Source organism: Cervus canadensis, chromosome 7 (assembly GCF_019320065.1).
Source record: "Cervus canadensis isolate Bull #8, Minnesota chromosome 7, ASM1932006v1, whole genome shotgun sequence".
NCBI classification, from domain to species: domain Eukaryota; kingdom Metazoa; phylum Chordata; class Mammalia; order Artiodactyla; family Cervidae; genus Cervus; species Cervus canadensis.
Window position 1 is genome coordinate 42,815,027 of NC_057392.1, and position 20,235 is coordinate 42,835,261.

The following is a 20,235-nucleotide window of genomic DNA, read 5'->3' on the forward strand; positions in this document are numbered from 1 at the left end:
TAAAGAGGTATTAGTTCTACTGAATGTTCTGTATTAAAGGTATATTGCATCTGAGAATTTATATAAAAATAAACTCCAAAGTATGTTGTTAATTTAGTGACGTGAGTTTGGATACTCTGAAGAGTGCCCCCAATTTTGTACTTGGTTCTAGATAAGCTGTTGTCTGGCCCCTTAATGAAATAATCTTGGTATGAGAGGCAAATGAGGAAATCTGTCTCTGAGCAGAGGGATTCTACTAAAAATGAAAGAGTATGGTGTGGGGATGCTGTTAGTTCCTGAACTATTTAAAACTGGAGTTTGAGGAAAATAACTCCAGCAGGCATATGCAATATGAATTGATGTAGAACATGGGGAAGAGAAAAGAAGAGATCATTTCAGAGGCTAAGGCAATAATTCGAAAGTATAGAAATTTATACTATGGTAAAAATTCAGAGATGGGCAAGGACAGTAGAAATGAAAATGAAAAGAAAGGAAAAAGTCTAAGACATCTCTCAAGAGAAAGATGGGTAGAGAAGTAAATGTGAATTTTTCACACCAAGACAAGTTGTAGCAGGAAGTCATTTGCAAAAAAACAGAGAGACGGCGAGACGGAAGTGAGAGGGAATACATCTTCTGGGGGGAATTTAGACCAAAATTAGTCCCATAATATTAAAGGGAATGGCAATAGTTTATGACTTCCTTTGCCTTCAATTTCCTTTGGAAGAGCTAAAAGAGCTATTATTCATTTACCTGGAAATGTTGATCTTCAATTCCTCCATATGGATGGACATCTGCCTAAGCTGATCCTTTAGAACGCTGCAATTCTCCTCTTTAAGTCTAATTTCTTCTTCTTTGGTCTGAATAGCATCACTGAACTTCCTCTCCCACTTTTTGGCTTCATCTATCACCCTGTCCCGATCATCCTGGAGGGAAGACATGCTCTTAGTGAAAGCTGCGAGCTGGGCCACAGTACTATCCAGGTTTTCCTGAAGTTGCTTAACTTCCTTGTCTTTCTTGTTCAAAGTGAGCTGAACCTCTCCAAACGTCTCTTCTAAATGGACTTTTTCTCTACGCAAAGCATCCAGTTTCTCTTGCATATTCTTCTTCTCTTTCAGGTGTTTCTCCTCTATTTGCTCCAGTCTTCGCTCCAGATCTTCATCCTTTTGTTTCATTTGGCTTTTAATGGATTCTTTATTTGACTGAAGCTCCTTTTTCAACTTGAGATTGTCTGCTAGGACCCTTGCTGCTTCACTTTGAGTGTCATCTAGCAGTACTTTGAAGCTAGCTAATTCTGATTCTGCCTTCTTGCGGTGTTCATTGGCTTGAGCCAGATTTTCTTTGGTTATTTCCAAATCTTTTTGGGACTCGGTCTGAACAAATTCCAGAGCCTTAACAGTTCTCTCCAGGGCACTGATTTTCTCTTGGTACCTAATACAATCCGTCTGCAGCTGCTTTACTTCTTGCTGTTTTTCTTTCAGCAGCTCCTGAAGTTCCTTCGCATGGCTTTTATTGCCAGGTCCCTTCTGAGCTCCTTGTATTTTCTCCATATATTCCTTTCTTATTTCTGATTCCACCTTAGTTTTCTCCTTGACTAACTGTTGCTTTTCTTCTTCCAGTTCACTCACACACTTTTTAAGGTTCTGCATTTCAGATTCTAGTAGCTCGTTTTTGATCTGGGCATCTGTAACATCCTGATAATAATTCCCAATGCTTCCATTAAGTTCTGCTAATTGATTCATAAGCCTCTCTTCCAAATCATCTTTCTCTTCTTCTGCTGTCTCCTTTAACTTGGTAACTCTGGCAAGTTCTTCTTGGGTTTGCTGATTTAACAGGTTTATTTTGGTTACTTCTTCCTGAAGCATTTTTAGTTCACCGTCCTTTGCTGCTATTTGACTCAATAAAGTATCTCTCTCATTTTCTAAATTCTGGCTAAATTCCTTGTCTTTCTGCCTGCCTTCCTCTAATTCAGTGATTCTTTCTTTGAGCTGATCAATTTGCTGAAGGTAGTTATTAATTTCATCATGTAAGCTGACATTCTCACATAGGTCAGGCTTGGTACTGTTCTCTGATAGAGTGGATTCTAAATTTTCAGGCCTCGTGTTTGTACCTGGGGAGTCTTGCTCATCAGCCTCACCTGGAGCAGATGGGGTTGCCTCCTCAGTGACAGCCATCTGGTTGTCATGCCTCTCAATGGGCTCCAGACTAGCTTGTTTGGATACATTATCTTCTATCTGATGCTTTAAATGTTGAATCTCTTCACTTAAAGAGTCCTTCTCTGCCTTTAAGGCCTCAAACTCCTTAGAAAGGGTTTTATATTCTGTTTTGACACTTTCCAGCTCCTCCTTCATGTCGGAATTGGAAGAAAGAAGTGCTTCCATACTATCTTTAGATGTATCTCCCGCAGGATGTACCTCTGCTCTAAGCCGCTCATTCTCTTCTTCCAGCTCTAGGATTTTCTGCTGTTTAGATTTAGCAAACTTTCTCATCTTTTCTTTCATCTCCTCCATTTCCTGTTCAGCTTCCTGCAACTGCTTTTCTGTTTCTTTCTTGTTTGCTTCTGTGCTTCTTAACCTGCCATAAAGTTCCTGCTTCTCCTGCCTCACAGTTTCCACTACATGCTGAATTCTTTCTGCCTCATTACTAACATTCTCATAGGACTGCAGAAGAATTTCATATTCCTTTTGCAATTCTTGGTGTTTCTCTTGCCACTCAGTGCTTTCTGCAATCTTGGAACACTTCAAAGATTCAATTTCCTTCATTAAGTTTTCCTTGTCTTCAGTAAGACCCTCCAGTGCTAATTTCAGACTTTCACAAGAACCACTGAGACTTTGATTTTCCATTAAAGATCTGTCCACTTCTGCAATGAGTTTGTCTCTTTCTTCCTGAAGAAGAGCTAACTTTCCTAAGAATACATCTTTTTCTCTATTTTGAGCAGAAACTTGGTTTTCCACATCTGCCAGAGACTTAGTGAGATGCTCAATGGTGTCTCTGGCCAAAGACAACTCCTCCTGGAGACCTTTGTTTTCTTTTAGCGCTTCTTTTCGGGAAATGAGCGCAGCTTGCAGTTTCCTCTGTATTTGCTGTTTTGCTTTACTTTCTTCTCTGGTCTCTTCTGGTTTCTGCTTCAGTTCGCAAAGCTCCACCTGGAACTGCTTTATCTTCTCATCATGTTCTTTGGCTTGCATTTCCAGCTGTGTATGCAGTGCCTTTACTAAATCCTCTTGTTCTATTATCTCCGTTTGTACTTTAGTAAGGGCTGTTTCCTTTTCACTAAGCAGTCCAGAAAGGTATCTAACTTCTTCATCCTTTTTGCTTATGAGTTTTTGCAGTTCATCTAGTTCAGGCTTCAATTCTCTTAACTGCTCTAGTCCAGCGATCTCTAGTTGACTGCTTTCCAGTTTTTGCCTCAGGGTTTCTGCGTGGGCTTCAGCTTCACAGGACTCTGCCTTCAGACTTTGGATTTCTAAATCCTGTTTATTTATCTGCTCTTGTAACTGAAATACCTCTTCTGATTTTTTAGTCAGCTCATTTATTGTAGAGTTAACCTTTAACTCTAACTCCTCTTTCTCAGCCTCTATTTCTTTCAGCTGGGTCTTAATCTGGGCAATAGCAGTATTGCCCTGCAGAGCATTTGTATCTCCAAGATGAGAAGGACAGTCTGGGTGCAAGTCAGTCTCTGAAACAGATTGAACAGGCTGCTGTTTTATGGCTTTGAATAAAGGTTCTTCTAAACCTTGAGTGGGAGAGCCTGGTTCCTGCTGGCCACTGCCTGGGAGTTTTCTGTCCATAGATTCCTGTATTTGAATCTGCAGTTGTTTTAGTTGGTCCCCAATGTTCTCATTTTCCTTGCTTTGCTCATCAAACTGTTCTTGCAAGCGATTATAGTCATCCTTCTGTTGCTTTAGCTCCTCCCTAAGATGTCTTTCTTTCTCCTGTGCCTTTTTTAGAATCACCTTGCGAGAAGTTAATACTTCCTGTAGCTTCTTTTGAAGTTGCTCCTTTTCTTTTTCAAGGTCCACTATTTTTTGTTCCAGTTCTGGTTTCCAGTGTTCTCCACTAGCTGCACCAAGCGGACTGATGGCCACGGCTTCTTTTACAGGTGCTGCTGAGTCTCCATCACCTGCATCCTTGTTACCTGTGGTTAACTTCTGGATAATTGCTTGGTTTTCAATGACTTCTGCTTGGAGCAGATCTATCTGGTTTGTCTTCTCCTGCAAATTCTGATTCATCTGTTTGACCATAGCCTGTAACTGTTCTTCTATTGCTGCCTTTTCTTCCAAATCCTTCCTAATGTGGTCTAGTTCCATTTCCTTCTCAGATATTATCTGTTTTAAAGACATTTCTATTTCTTGGCACTTAGAAGTCACACATTTTTCTAAGTCTTTTTTGCTTTCTTTATCTTCCTCCACTTCCCTTCTCTCACTCTCATGGAGTAGGATCTCTTTGCTGGGTTCATCTTTCACTTTGGCCAATTCCTCTTCTAATCTACTAACTTTCTGTAGAAGTTCCTTTCTATTAATAAGAGCAGCCTGGAGCTTTCTCTTTCTCTGCTCACTTTCTTTCTTTACAAGGTCTAATTCACGTTGAAGTTCTTCTTTACTTATTAGCCCTGCTGGGCTCAACTCATCATAATTCTGTTTAATGCTCGAAACAATTTCTTTATCTTCTTCCATCTGCTCTTTTTTGGTCTCTTCAGCTCTGGATAATAAATTCAGCTGTTCTTTAAGAGTCTTTATTTCAACCCCAAGAGAAAATTTCTCTTCATTAAGCTGAACCATTTTCTCTGTCATACTAAAGCTGATTTCTGTCACTTGCTGATCCTTCTCTTCAATGGTCTGTTGGAGTATTTCCACATCTTTCTTTTTTTCTAGTAAAAGTTGATCCATTTTTGCTATTTCAAGTTCCTTCTGTGAAAGAGCCTGTGAAAGTTCTTCTACCTTATTTGAGACCTCCCTCTCACGTTCTGCCCCCTCAAGCACTTCACTTTCCTTCCTTTGCAGCTGGCTCTGCAGGCTTTTGATCAAAGTACTCTGCTCAGAAAACTGAACCTGCACACCATCTAGTTCATTCTGTAGAACTTCAATCTTCACATCTTTAGATTTGGCTTCTATGGTGAGGCTGTGGATCTGTTCAGTGAGCAAGTCGTGATGAGCAGTCTGACTTTCATAGTCGAGTCTTCTTTGCCTTTCTGCTTCTGCAAGGTTCACTTCTAGTTGCTGTACCTGAGCCCTCAGTTCCGTTACCACACAAAGTTCCTTCACCTGAGCAAGAAGCTGGTCTCTTTCTTCAGACAAAGCAGTGAAAGCATTGTTGGTGTCTTCAGCATTTTTCTTAAACTCTTCAATCAGCTGAGTTAGGATGCCTATTTCCCTAGCTTTCTCATCTAAGTTTTTCTCATAGATGTCTTCTGCTTTATGAAGGTTTACCTCAAGCTCCAAAACTTGACCTTTTAGTCTTTCCAATTCATCCTGGTGACACTGACAAATACCTGGGACAGCAGAAGAGGGTTTATCATCATTGTCCTGCTTGGCTGATTTTAATTCCACTCCAGTGCTGTTTAAAGATATTTCCTCAGATGGTCTATGCTGGTCTTCGGGGCTCGTCTGCTCTTCTTTCTCAGTTGTTGTGAGACTGCTCTCTTTATCTGGCATCAGTGGAAAATGCTGCCCTGTATCTTCAAGCAACACTGTCATTTTAACTGGAGGTATTCCTTCACTCTCTATCTGTTTCATTTCTTTCTGATCAAGGAACTCAGGGTCACCTTCTGCCCTTTTGCCTTGAAGCTGCAACTTAAGAAATGCAATCTCCTCTTGAGCTTCTTTCATTTCCAGCAATAAAACAGATAGTTCTTTATGCTTCTGAGTAAATGTGTTCTCCAGGGCATCTTGTCCACTTTCCTCAGCAGAAAAACTGCTTTTGTTGAGCCTGGTAATATCAACCATGCTCACCTGTTATTTTTTAAAAACAAACAAACAAAAAAAACAAAACACCTCAATCAAATGTTTTATAGAAAAGAGCCTAACTAAAAACTGGCATTTTGTGCATTTTCCAAAACCTAAAACTTTTCCATCTAAACTTTCCTACCACAAAACTGCTAAATACTTTTAAAATTAGTTTTTATTTCCCAATTTGGACCTCTGAGGGCATCCTGTCAATCCAGCACTAAGTCAAGTCATATTCATAAGACCTAAGGAAACCTGGGACTCATTTTCTAAATATTCCTCACTTGGGAAACTTTTTCTTCAGATTAAAACTGCTTATTTCTCCTAAGAACTACTTACAAATAAAAAGTGAAGCAAGAAATAAATTTTTGTTTCAGCCCATGCCAAGAAGGAAGTTACAGGATTCCTTTTCCTAAACTATCTACTGGAATAGGAAGTATTAGATAAGATAGCTGTGAACAGATAAAGAGATTATCAGACAAGTTGATTAAGATAAATTACCAGGATAAAATAATCAAAGAAGAGTTCTGCTGGGGCTTGGGAAAAAATTATGGACCCGTCTGACAAAATATTAACCAAGTTACTATTACAAAGCTTACTGTATTAGGCTGCTCAATCTATATAAATTATTTCTAATAATTGTCTTCCTGGGAAAAAACCAGTGAATTTCATGGTAAATTTAGTATCTTATTAAATGAGTGTGGGGACCATATACATAACAAAATATCCATCTTTGTCAACAGCAGCTTTTCTTCCCCCTCCCTAAAAAAATTCCAACTTGATACGAAGGAGAAAAAACAAAAACAAAAACAGGGGATTGTCAAACAATGTGGTGGCCAAGAGCACAAGCTCTGCAGCTCAGCTGCCAGAGTTCACATCTCTGCCATTCACTAGCAGAAGCTGGCACATAGTAAGCCCTCAATGAACATTACCTATTATCTTGGATCATATTCAGCCACTGAGTAAAAGAAATCATTACTTTAGAACTATATATTACTTTACACAAAGTTATTATCTCATCATTTTTCATTAGCACTTTCAATCGTTTAAACTTCTTCACTCTCTGTATTACTTATACACAAATTTCTGGAAACCAAAACTGGACATTTTTTTTTAGCAGAGGAAAAGTTCCTTTATAATTTCTTCATGTAACGTTACTATTTATCCATTCCTACATACATGAAAAATCTAATATAGTCAAGGCATGACTTTTGCCAGAAGATGGAAATATAATTAACTCCTTTTTCTGGTCTCTCTCATATCCTAAGTATTCTTATTTCCTCTTTACCATCTGTCATGCCACTTCACTCACTCTCTTCCTTCCCTTAGTCTCATTCTCTGCTGCTCCCTATCCTATTTATAGAATTCAATTAACTTTGGCTTGATTTTTTTTTTAAAGTCAATATTATACATCAGAGGGCAGAAACTGGAAAACTTTGCTCTTTCTAGCCACTCTCACTTTTCCTTCTTGTACTAGTCTTCCCCTTTAGACTGTGCTTACATTTTCTATGGACACTTTCTAGTCACTCTCTCTCATCCCAAGGAATTATCTTAGTCACCCTTCCTTTTACAATTTCTGTGGAGCTTTTTCCCCCTTCCTTTTCCGCTGTTTCCTGTTTGCTCTCCCTTCTGGATATTTTGTTTTTCTTAATAGATTCTCGTATTTCTTATCTGCTCTTCCATTCTGAACTCTCTTGTTTTCACTAGACATTAATTGCTAAGCATCTTAAAACATTAAGCATCTCCTTGGCTAAACAAGATTCATTTTTCACTACTAAACTCTCATAATTTGTCAGAAACCATATAATGTTAAAATTATTTTCAAAATTTAGTCCACTTTTCACAGTTTTGTGAACAGAACATCATATGAAAACGTAATTGAATGTAAATGTGGAGGTTAACTTGATGCCTCAACTTGGTTAGCCCACAACACTGAGATACTTGGTCAAACATTACTTCAAATGTTTCTGTTGAGGTATTTTTAGATAAAGTTAAGATTTAAACCAGCAGACTCTGAGTAAAGCAGGCTGCTCTCCATAATGTGGATGGGCTTCACCTAATAGGTTAAAGGCCATAACCAAAAAATGATGGCCCTCTTCCAAAAAGAAGAAAGTCTGCAGACTACCTTCAGATTCAAACTGGAACTTTTCTCTGGGTCTCCAGTGTGCTAGCTAGCCTGCCCTGCAGTTTTGAATTTGTCAGCCTCCACAATTACATGAGCCAATTCCTTAAAATAAACCCTGTCTATATATATTTCACTTCCTATTAATTTTGTTTCTCTAGAGAATTCTAATACAATAAGTAAGCAGACACTATTGTAAAGAAGTTACATTATTCCTCAAGGCCATTTATGAGTCTATCACTCACTTCTGTTTTTTTTCTCTCCTGGCCATGCCACATGGCTTGTGTGATCTTAGTTCCCTGATCAGGGATCAAACCCAGGCCCTTGGCAGTGAAAGCATGGAGTCCTAACCACTGGACCACCAGGAAATTCCCTATCACTGACTTCCTAAATGGAAGGACAATTAAACACAATACAGCTAACAGTCATCTTAAATTAGCAGAATATTGAGCAATCACACATTTCTTATAATAAGTTTCATGTTATAAAAAACACCATTCTCTAAGGATACCTTTTGAATATAATTCTAAGTGAAACTGCCAAATGAGAAGGGGGTGGTGGGGAGAGACTGGAGATTTTTACCTAATTTCTTTACTGAGAAACTTTTCTGAGATGGGCAAAGAAGTTGAGATAAATAATAACTCAGCATGCAAAATAGGATGTCAAATCCCAAATAAATGCTACTGTACTTGCATTGGTTCAGAACAAATAAAATGTCCAAATATTTATAAACAAATGAAAGTAAATGAGAAATAATAAACATTACGACTCTCTTAAATCTCACTTTCTAGGTAATGTAATTCTCTGTCGACATTAGAAAACTATACAAAAGCTTAGGCTTGAAACCACCTCCCCTGATCAAGCTCATATTCTGATTATTTTAAGAATGCATCACTTACCTCATGGACTTCTCTATCTACCTCTCCAGTTCTCTTCTGAGACTCCAGGAGAGTAATCTGAGAGGACAGTTTTTCTGAAAGTCACAAAATAAATAGCCTTAGAAGGTAAATGTAGATATGTTTGGGGAAAAAAAAACAGAGGTATGTATGTGTGTGAGGCTATTTGAGATGCATGAAATAACCAAGAGGAAAGAACAGACAGAATAGTTTGGGGGAGATAAAACACTTATTTTATTAAAATAAAGAAGTGGCAAAAGAAGATGAAAAGATGAGATATAAGATAGAAGGATAGAAGTGTTAATGATTAACCTGAGTGAAGTATAATAAATAGTAGAAGGCTTTAAAGGGGGGAAAAAAGCCAGAGCACATGACAAAAAGCAGTTATTTCTGCAGCATAATTTGGGAATTCTAGGGAAATAAATGCAACTTATCTATAACTTTTCTGTGTTCATATTATAAATCATGCATTAATATAGCACTTAAAATGTCTTCTACATTCTTTCACATATGTTCATAAGGACATCAAATTTTAGCATAGAAGGGAGCTATCCAATCTCTTCAATGACCATATGAGGAAACAAAGAAATGACATGTCCTACAGCTAGTTCATACAGCTAGGATCAGAATTCAGTCTTCTGAGTTCGACCCCATGTCTTATTACAATGTGGGTATCTAAAAAGGGTAGTAGTACCTTGGAGGATAAAAATATTGAGTATTAGTATTACTAATATTGAATATTAGTAGTACCTTGGAGGATAAAAATAAAAGCCCCCAAGAAGTTTATACTCTTTCTGAGAAGCTAAGACAAGTATACGAAACAAACAAAAAAGCTTATTTTTTACACTACATCCAAGTGTTTTAATATGACCCACATGATTTGACCCCACTTATTCTACAAACTTTATACTGCCCCCCTTTTGCTCACTCTACTTCCAAGAACACTGGCTTTGCTTCTATCTGCAAACATAACAAGTTTATTCACACCTCAGGGTGTTTACACTGCTCTTCCCTGCTTGGAAGGAGATTTGCTCAGCCTCTTTTTGTGGGGCTGTCCCCTTTTCATCATTCAGGTAACCAGTGATCAGAGAGGCCTACCCTGACCACTCTGACACTACTTTCTCCTTCCCCCAAGCACATGTGCAAGTAGCCTGTTCTACTTTTATCCTAGTATTTACCACTCTCTGAAATTTTCTTACATATATACATGTTTATGGCCTGTCTTGTCTTCTAATATGTTCAGAGCAGTATCCTCAGTAACTAGAGTAGTCCCCAGTACATAGGAAAGGCACCACAGATATTTGCTGAATGAATAAGTGACCATTCATGAAACAAATGAATGCAAGACTGTATATAATATGTTCAGACATTTCACAAGTATTTGAGGAAGGAGCACAGTGGTAGAAACGGAAGCACAAAAGGTGAGTTTAATATTAATAGAACATGACTCATAAAACAAGGGTAACCAGATACGAAAACTAATACAGAAAATCTTAGGGCCAGTGACCCCTGCAGTAAAGAGCAAAGAGAATGGAACTCATGTAACCTCTCAACCATACTGAGCCACATGAAAGTGACAGAGACTGCTTGCAAAACTGCAAAATAAACATCATGAATAAGGTCTCAGAGAAGTGGTTTAAGTGGGTTGAATAATGAGTTGAATGTGTGGTATTCTTTATCAGCAATGGTAGGACTAGTCTAATAAAGGTATATGATCCCTACATACCTTAGTTTATAGCTAAATGGAACTGCAAAATGGTTAAGTTGGAAATTTTGGTACAGACTTTAGGAAATGGTATGAACTTTACCTGGTATTTATTCTCACTCTTAAAGCACGGTAGTCAGTTACTCCAGGATAAATTAGATAAGTGAGGCATTATTAACTACAAGTTACTAAAGCTATAAGGTCCTTGTGAAGCAGGTGACAAAAGTATATCTTCATTCTTACTAACTGTTCACACACAGTTCAATAGAATAAAGCGCTAATGATAGTTCAATCCAACAAAACATTATTCAGCAGTCACTCATTTGCCAGGTACTATTCTAGTTCCTGGTAAAGGGTAAAGCAAAAGATGGAAAAAAAAAAAAACGACCCTTGCCCTTGAAAATGAATTTCAGAAGCACAAAAATGCATTTAATCCAACTTTGGGAGATTAGGACCAACTTCTCAAAAAGATAATGCCCTACTTGAGGCCTGAAAGATGAGTTCAAGAAATAGCCAGGCTAGAGAAAAAGGATAAGGTTCTAAGCAGTATATAGCATGAGCGAAAACCAAAATGGCTTCTACCTCTAAATCTTTATTTATACTGATCTCTGTTACCTCATCCCACAAATTTGTTACTGGAAAAGTCCTTTCTCTATTTTACCTATTTAAAAAGTCATTGTCTTATTAAGGTCCTATTCAAGCCATACAGCTGAGACGATTCCTTGGCCACTCCAAAATGAATATAATACAGATCTCCTGCAGCATTTAAAGCCCATACTGCAAAATGTTATATTTATGTAAACACTGGTATTGTGTTCAAATTGTTTACTGTGTATTAATCCTAACTTCAGTAACTATCAGCTGTGCTAAGATCTGTATTATCATAGAATCTACATGTTATACATATACAGTGATAAAAGTTGTTGGTTAAGAGGTCAGAGAATTATGGTTTTCATTTATACGTACCATTCTCAGCTTTCAGCTCCTCCAGCTCTACAGAATTAAGGAGCAAGGCTCCCTTTTCATTCTCTAGTTCTACCACTCTCTTCTGCAAAAAGGCAATACTCTCTTCAGTGACTGCCTAAATTGTAGAAAGACAACAAATTAATGATTCTCCAGTGCAAAACTCTCACACTAATGTCCAGACAGCCTCTGGCATTTTTGTGTTCTAAAAGTTCTCCAGCCTTGAAAATACTTTAAAAATAGCATCTACTTATCTGCCTGGGTAATCTTTAAAGCAATGCTTTTCATCTGAAGATAGAAAGATGAAATCTTTCACACAAATTTCTAGTTCACTGACTTTTGAATTTAAGACCAAAGCCTGGATTTTCCAAGTCTATTACACACGAAAGAAAATTTTCAATTCAAAAAATTAAAAGCTCATTATGAGTTCTGGAAAAACTTCAAGTAATCTAGTATGTGTGTAAATGGAGTCTTCAAAGGAAGAGAGAAGTCAGAAAAAATAGTGGACTAATTAATGGCAGAAAATTTTCCAGATTGAAGCAAACTATAAACACAGAGATTCAAAAGGCAAATTCCAAGCACAAAAAACATGAAGAAAACTATGTGAAGGCACATCATAACCAAAGCGTTCAAAACCAGTGATAAAACCCTAAAAGCAATCAGGAAATTTAAAAAAAGAGACAAAGATGACAGTAGATTTCTTACTAAAAAAAAAAGGCAAGAAAAAAGAGTGCAGTAATAGCCTTCAAGTATCAAAAGAAAAAACCTATTAATATAAAATTCTATAGTTAGCTTTTAGGTATCTTTTAAAAACTACAGAGCACAAAGATTTCTTCAAACACACAAGAGCTATAAGAACCCCTTACCAGCAGACTTGTGTGCTCAAGAGAGTACACACACACATTAAAGGAAGTCCTTTGGGCAGAAGGAAAATGACACAAGATGGAAATAGAAACTACACCAGAGTTTGGCAAAGTTTAGAGCCTTCTACCTGTTTTTGCAAATAAAGTCATGGCCTAAAAGCCTAAGATATTTATCATTTGACTCTCTACAGAGACTGCCAATTCTGGATCTACCCTAAAGAAAAGCACCAGAAATGGAAACTGCAATGGTAATTAAGATTTATTTTCTTATCATTTGAATCTCCTGAAAGATAACTGACTAAACAAAAATAAAAATTTTGTTTGTAACATGTTATATTTTTGTGTTTTTTGTTTATAACATATGTATAATAAAATAATAACTAAGTCCCAAGAATGAAGAAATACAAGTATACAACTGTAAGGTTTTTATTCTACACATGAAACAGCACAATATTATATGCAGGTTAACTGTGATTAAAATGCAACTATAATCCCTAATGGGCTTCCCAGGTTATAAAGAACCTGCCTGCCAATGCAGGTAGACATAAGAGATGTGGGTTCGATCCTTGGGTTGGGAAGATCCCCTGGAGGAGGTCATAGCAATCCACTCTAGTACTCTTGCCTAGAGAATCCCACAGACAGAGGAGCCTGGAGGGCTATAGACTATAGGGTCGCAAACAGCTGGACATGACTAAAGTGACTAAGCAACAGTAGCATAATCCCTAATGCAGTCACTATTGTAACAAAATAAAGAATTATAGCTAATAAGCTGGAAAGTGAGAAAAACAGGATCATAAAAAACATTCAATCAATTTTTTTAAAGGAAGGAAAAGTAAAAATGTAAAAGGCAAAAAGTTGGAAACATGGAAAACAAATAGCAAGGTGAGAGACTTAAAATGGTATCAATGGCAACGATAATAAAAATGATCTGAACACTCCAAGTAAAGGGCAGAGATTGACAAATTGGATAAGAAGTAGATTCAAACTCTACACTTCATATAAACTTTAAATATAAAGACAAAATAAGTTAAAGAGTGAAAAAAGATACATCATGCTAATATTACTCAAAAAAGTAGAATAACTATATTAATATCAGACAAAATTACATTTCACAGCAAAGAATGTTACCAAGGATAAAGAAGATCATTTCATAATATCTATGGGTCACTTGATAATCAAGAAGACATAAACATGTTAAATGTTTAAGCCCCCAATAACACATCTTGAAAATATACGATGCAAAAACTGAGGGAACTGTAAATACATTCACAACTATGAGATTTCAATACTCCTTTCAATAACTGAGAGAACAAACAGGCAGAGAAGCAGCAAGATATAGTACACTTGAATAACACTATTGACTAACTTTACATGATTGACATTTATAAAACATTCCAGCCAACAAAAGCAGACTATATTCAAGTACATATGCAACATCAAACAAAATAAACAATATTCTGGGCCATAAAACAAGTCTCAATCAATTCTAAGAGTCAAGTCATATAAAGCATGTGCTCTGATCACAATAGAATTAAAATAAAAATCAATAACAGAAAGACCTCTAGATGTATCACCCCCAAGTATTTAGAAACTCAGGGGGCAAAGAAGAAATTAAAAGGAAAATTAGTAGCTTTAACTGAGTGAAAATGAAAATACAACCAAATTTGTGGGATGCTACTAAAGTAGATTTCAGGGGGGAATTTTAAATGCAAAATGCCTATATTAGAAATAAGAAAGGTCTCAAAGTAATGGTCTTGGCTTTCACCTTAAGAAGCTAAGAAATGAGGAAATCAAGTCTAAAGTGTTAGAAAGGAAATAATGAAAATCAAAGCAGAAATCAATAAAATAGAAAATAGAGAACAAGACAGAATCAATGAAGTCAAAGCTGGTTTTGAGATTACTAAAAATTAATAAACCTCTGGAACTCTTACCTGCATAAGAAAGAAAACACAAATTACCAGTATCAGAAATGGAAGAGGTAATGTCACTACAGATTCTATGTATGTTAAAAGAATAATTAGACTATTATGAATAACTTTTTGCCTATAAATTTGACACTTTATATGGACAAATCTCCTAAAAGATATTAAAATACCAAAGCTCACTCCAGAACAAATAGATAACCTAAATAGCCAAATAGTTATGAAACAAACAGAATCTATACAGACAAATGCTTCCACAAAGAAAACTTCAAGACTAGACAGCTTCACTGATGAATTTTCACAAAACATTTAAGGAAAAAATAATACCAAGTCTATACAAAATCATTCCAAAGAAGTGAAAAGGAAAGAATACTCCCCAATTTATTCTAGAGGGCCAGGCTTACACATAGAGCAAACCCAGGAAAAGATATTACAGAAAAGTACAGACAGACAAATATTCATCATAACACAGATGTAAAACTTTAAAGCAAAATTTTAGCAACTGAATCCAAGAAAGTATAAGGATAATACATAACTACCAAGTGAGATTTATCCCCAGAACTCTCATACACTGCTGATGGGGACAGAAAATGGTAATACCACTTTGGGAAACTGTCTGGCAATGTCTGTCTTAAAATTGCCCATATGATACAGATACGTCACTTCTAGGTATTTACTGAGAGTAAAGAAAGCACAGGTCCAAACAAAGATTTTTAAAAGAATATCCATAGAAGCTTTATTTGTAACAGTCCAAAACTGTCAATAATCCAAATCTGCCCATCAACAAGTAAACAGATAACCAAACTGTGATATCTACAACATTCTCAATAATACAAAGGAATGAACTCTAGCTGTATACAATAGGATAAATACCAGAATAAGTATGCTGAGTGAGAGAAGTCAGGGGAAAAAAAAGCACATGAAATTTATTAAAAATTCTAAAAAATACAAACTATAATGACAGAAAGATCAGTGGTTGCTTGATTGGGGGGAGATGTGAGAGAAAAATTAAAAGGGATCATGAGAAACTTTGGGGGTGATGAATATGTTCATTTTCTTGATAGTGGTGATGGCTTCATGCATACATCAAAACTTATTAAGTTGTACACTTTAAAAGTATGCAGATTATCGTATGTCAATTATACCTATAATACAGCTATTTAAAAGGAAAGTAAGTCAATATATAAGTAAAAATAAAATTCAAAAAACTTTAAATTATCAAATAGAAGAAGACAGGAATAGAAAACAGAAGGAAGAAAACCCCAAGATGGCATAAATGAAAGACAAATCATTCATGTCAATAGTTATACTGAATCAACTCAACACTCCAATGACAAAGCAAAGCTTATGGGAAGAAGTAAAAAAGCAAAACTTAACTATATATTATATGCTGAGGATGAGAGGGTTGGAAGGTAACCTGATGACTGAGATGAGATGCTAGACTTCTGGTATTAAAGATCGAAGAACAACCAGGAACCATGGGGTGTAAGAAATACAGCTCTAGTCATTGGAAAAAGTGAGTAAATTAATTTTTTCCTAAAGCCTCCTTTGCAGCCCAACAGACACTGTGATTTCTGGCCAGTGAAACTGATTTTGGATTTCTGACCTCTCGAACTTGAGGAATCTCATAACCTTCTGTTTAGAAGAAGAAATAACCATTTCTTCTGAAGAAATAGAATCATTCCAATCAAGAAATAGAAATAAAAATACCAGCCAAGCCACAAGACAAGGGCATGTGACTCTGTCAGCCAACTCAAGTCATCCTACTCCTGGCTCCAGAATTGAGTTGAAAAAACCTCCAGATAGTTTTCCCCATAGAAGGCTCCAGACTTTGCAGAGAAAATAGCCGTCTCCATCATTCATTCCCTCCCCTAATCTCTGAAACTCAGAATTGAAAAGAAATCCAGAATTTGATGCTCCTTCATGAAATCCAGAATTTGACACTTCCTTCTTTGTTCTTTCTCTGGAATGCTTGGCCATTCCAGATCTTTCAAGGACTTCCTTAACTATGCTGAATTACTATGTTGAAGAATAGTGGTAAGAGGAGGCACCTTTGTCTTGTTCCCGATAGAAGGAGAAAATCTTTCAACCTTTCACCATTGAACCTGATTGTTAGCTCTGGACTTGTCATGTATGGCCTTTATTACATTGAGATACATTTGTCTATGTTTAATTTCTTAAGAACTTATTATGAACAGATATTAAATTTTGTCAACTGTTAAAAAAATTAGTCTAGTTTTAACAACTAGACTAAAATCAGTCAAAACAAAGATAACCTAAATAATACTATGATTTAAGTGATGTTTATACAATATTATATTGTATAGCTTCCCTGGTAGCTCAGATGGTAAAGAATTTGCCTGCAATGCAGGAGACTCGGCATCAATCTTTGGGTTGAGAAGATCCCCAGGAGAAGGAAATGACAACCCACTCCAGTGTTCTTGCCTGGAAAATCCCATGAACAGAGGAGCCTGGCAGGCTGCAGTCCATGGAATCACAAAGAGTCAGACACGACTGAAGTGACTTGGCACACACACAAACTATATTCACCGAGACAGACCATGTGCTGTGTCATAAAACAAGTCTCTATAAATTTCAAAGAAATGAGATAATATAGAACATGTTATCTGATCATAATGAAATTAAATTAGAAATCAATAATAACAACAAGATATCTATAAATAAAATCAAATATATGGATAATTAAACAACACACTTCTAAATAATCCATGATCAAAGATGAAATCACAAGGAGAATTAGAAAATGCTTCAAAAACTGAATGATAAAAACACAACATATCAAAGCATGTGCTTAAAAGGGAACTGTATACTTTAAACGTTTAAATGAGAAAAGATCTGAAGTGTTTGACATAAAGTTACACCTTAAGAAGGTAGAAAAAGAAAAGTAAAACCAAATAAACAGAAAGAAATACCAAGGATCAAAAAACAGTAAAAGTGAAAACAAAGAAAATTAACAAGGTTAAAAGTTGGTTCTTTGAAAATATTTTTTTAAAAAGTCAATTTCTAGTTTAGTCTGATCAAGAAAATGAACCACAAATCAGAGAGTAGAAATTTGCAGTTAGAAGATGAACAAGTTTTGAAGATCTAATACCCAGCATTGTGATTATAATGAACAATAATGTATTATACATTTCAAAGTTGCTAAGAGATTAGATCTTAAATGTTCTCAGGACAGAAAAGAACTGATAATTATGTATCATGGTGGAGGTATTCACTAATGCTATGGTGGTAACTCTGTTGCAAGATATATAAGTATCAAATCAACAAGTTGGATACCTTAAATTTCTACAATGTTATATGTTAATTATACCTTAATCTAAAAAAAACAGTAATAGGGTAGAGGTGGTTATCACTACACAGGGTATACAAGCATTAAAAAGATAAAAAGAGAATATTACAACCACCATTATAACAAAAATTTGACATCTTCAATGAAATGGACAAAACAAAACAAAAATCCAACTGGTACAAGATGAAAAAGAAAATCTTATTAGTCTCATATCTGCAGAAGAAATTCATTGTCAACTCCAGACCCAGATGGTTTCAATGGTGAATTCTTTCAAACTCTTGAGAAATAATACCAATTTTACAAAAACTCCCAGAAAATAGAACGGAACACTTGCCAACTTGTGTTTTTGATGCCATATTAACTCTAACACCAAAATCTGACAAAGCACTGCAAAACAGAGGAAAACGTTCAGGACTAAAACCCTTTATAAGTACACATAGAAAAATGCTCCACAAAATAGTATTAAATCAAAGTCAGCAGTAAATAAAAAGTGTATTATTTTATGACCAAGTTAGGTTTATCCATTAAAGTACTGTACCACATTAACAGAATAAAGAAGAAAATCCATGTGGTCATTTCAATAAATGCAGATAAGGCATTTGGCAAAATCTAATACCAATTCTTACCAAACTAGGAATTGAGGGGAACATCCTCAATCTGATAAAGAACATTCATGGAAGACTTAAGTCTAGCAGCACAGCTAATGGTAAGATATGGGATACTTTCCCCTAAGATCAGGAAAAATGCCAGAAGGCCCAATATTACCACTTTTATTAAACAATGTTGTGAATGTCCTAGCCATTGAATGAAAAAGAAATAAAGGCATAAAGATTAGAAAGGAGCAAACTTGTCTTAATTTGCAGATGACATGACTGTTTATGTAGGAAATCCTAAGGAATCTACAAAGAGTCCAGAACTAATACAATAAATATCAAGTTCACATAAGCAAAATTCAATTGTATACTTACATACAAGCAACAAACAATTGGAAAATGAAAAGAGAATAAATTCCATCTACAACAGCATTAAAAAATATAAACTATTTCAGAATAAATTCTAAAACATGCATAACTCCTCCAATCAAAACTACAAACCAGTGCTGAGAGACATTAAAGATGCTCAACAGCAAACACTATTAGAGAAATGCAAATCAAAACTACAATGAGGTATCATCTCACAGTGGTCAGAATGGCAGTCATCAAAGTCTACAAACAATAAATGCTGGAGAGAGTGCGGAGAGAAGGGAACCCACTTACAGTGTTGGTGGGAATGCAAATTGATACAGCCACTATGAAGAACAGTATAGAGATTCCTTAAAAAACTAGGAATAAAAATACCAGATGACCCAGCAATCCTATGACTGAGATTATATTCTGAGGAAACCATAACTGAAAAAGACACATATCCCTATGTTCACAGCAGTACTATTTACAATAGCTAGGACATGAAAGCAACCTAGATGCCCATAAACAGATGAATGGATAAGGAAGTTGTGGTACATATACATAATGGAATATTAGTCTGCTATAAAAAGGAACACATTTGAATCAGTTCTAATGAGGTGGATGAACCTAGAGCCTATTATAAAGAGTGCAGTAAGTTAAAGAAAAAGACAAATATTGTATATTAATGCAAATATGCAGAATCTAGAAGGACAGTACTGATAAGCCTACTTGCAGGGCAGCAAAGGAGACACACACATTTAGAACAGACTTTTGGACACAGTGGGGGAAGGAAAGGGTGGGATGATTTGAGAGAACAGCGTTGAAACATACACATCACCATATGTAAAGCAGGCAGTGGGAGTTGGCTGCATGACGCAGGGAACCCAAAGCCAGTGTTCTGTGAAAACCTAGAGGGGTGGGAAAGGGCTACAAAAGGGAGGGAACATGTATACCTATCGTTGATTAATGTTGATGTATGGCAAAAACAATCACAATATTGTAATTATTCTATAATTAAAAATAAAATTTAAATTAAAAAAATAAAGAAAATCTTAGTAAGTGAAGAGAGATACTATACTCATGAATTGAAAACTTCAGTAGTATTAAGATGTCAATTCTCCCTAAACTGATCTATAGATTCGACACAATGCTAATTCAAAATCCCATCCAGTTTTTTTTTCAAACAGAATTTGAGAAAGTTAACTGTACAATTTCTCTGGAAATGTAAAGAACCTGGAATAATCAAAGCAATCTTAAAAAGAAGAACAAAGTCAGAGGATTTATAATACTTGATTCAAAATTACAGTAATGAAAACAATGTGATACAGGCATAAGAAATGACAGATCAATAGAAGAGAAAGCTCATAAATTTGCTTTCAACAAAGTTACCAAAGTAATCTAATGAGGAAAGTAAAGTATTTCTAAGAAACAGTGCTGAAACAACTGGATATCCATATAGGAAAAAAAATAAACCTTGACTCTTTATATTACACCACATATAAAAATTTATTGAGGTTCATAGTCTTAACTCTGAAAGCTAGAACTATACGGCTTGTGGAAGAAAATATAAGAGAGTATGTTCATAACTT

The 20,235-nt window shown here is 35.9% G+C and overlaps 1 protein-coding gene across 4 annotated transcripts in view; it reads right to left on the bottom strand.

Annotated features, from left to right (window-relative positions):
• The window catches only part of GOLGB1 (golgin B1), a 75,046-nt gene that overhangs the window by 27,634 nt on the left and 27,177 nt on the right, over window positions 1–20,235 (bottom strand). For all 4 annotated transcript variants that reach the window (XM_043473099.1, XM_043473098.1, XM_043473100.1 and 1 more), the window contains 3 exons: window positions 11,611–11,725; window positions 8,943–9,016; window positions 730–5,927 (listed from right to left, as the gene is read on the bottom strand). In XM_043473099.1, the coding sequence (XP_043329034.1) occupies window positions 730–5,927; window positions 8,943–9,016; window positions 11,611–11,725 (5,387 nt within the window). The remainder of the gene's footprint in view (window positions 1–729; window positions 5,928–8,942; window positions 9,017–11,610; window positions 11,726–20,235) is intronic.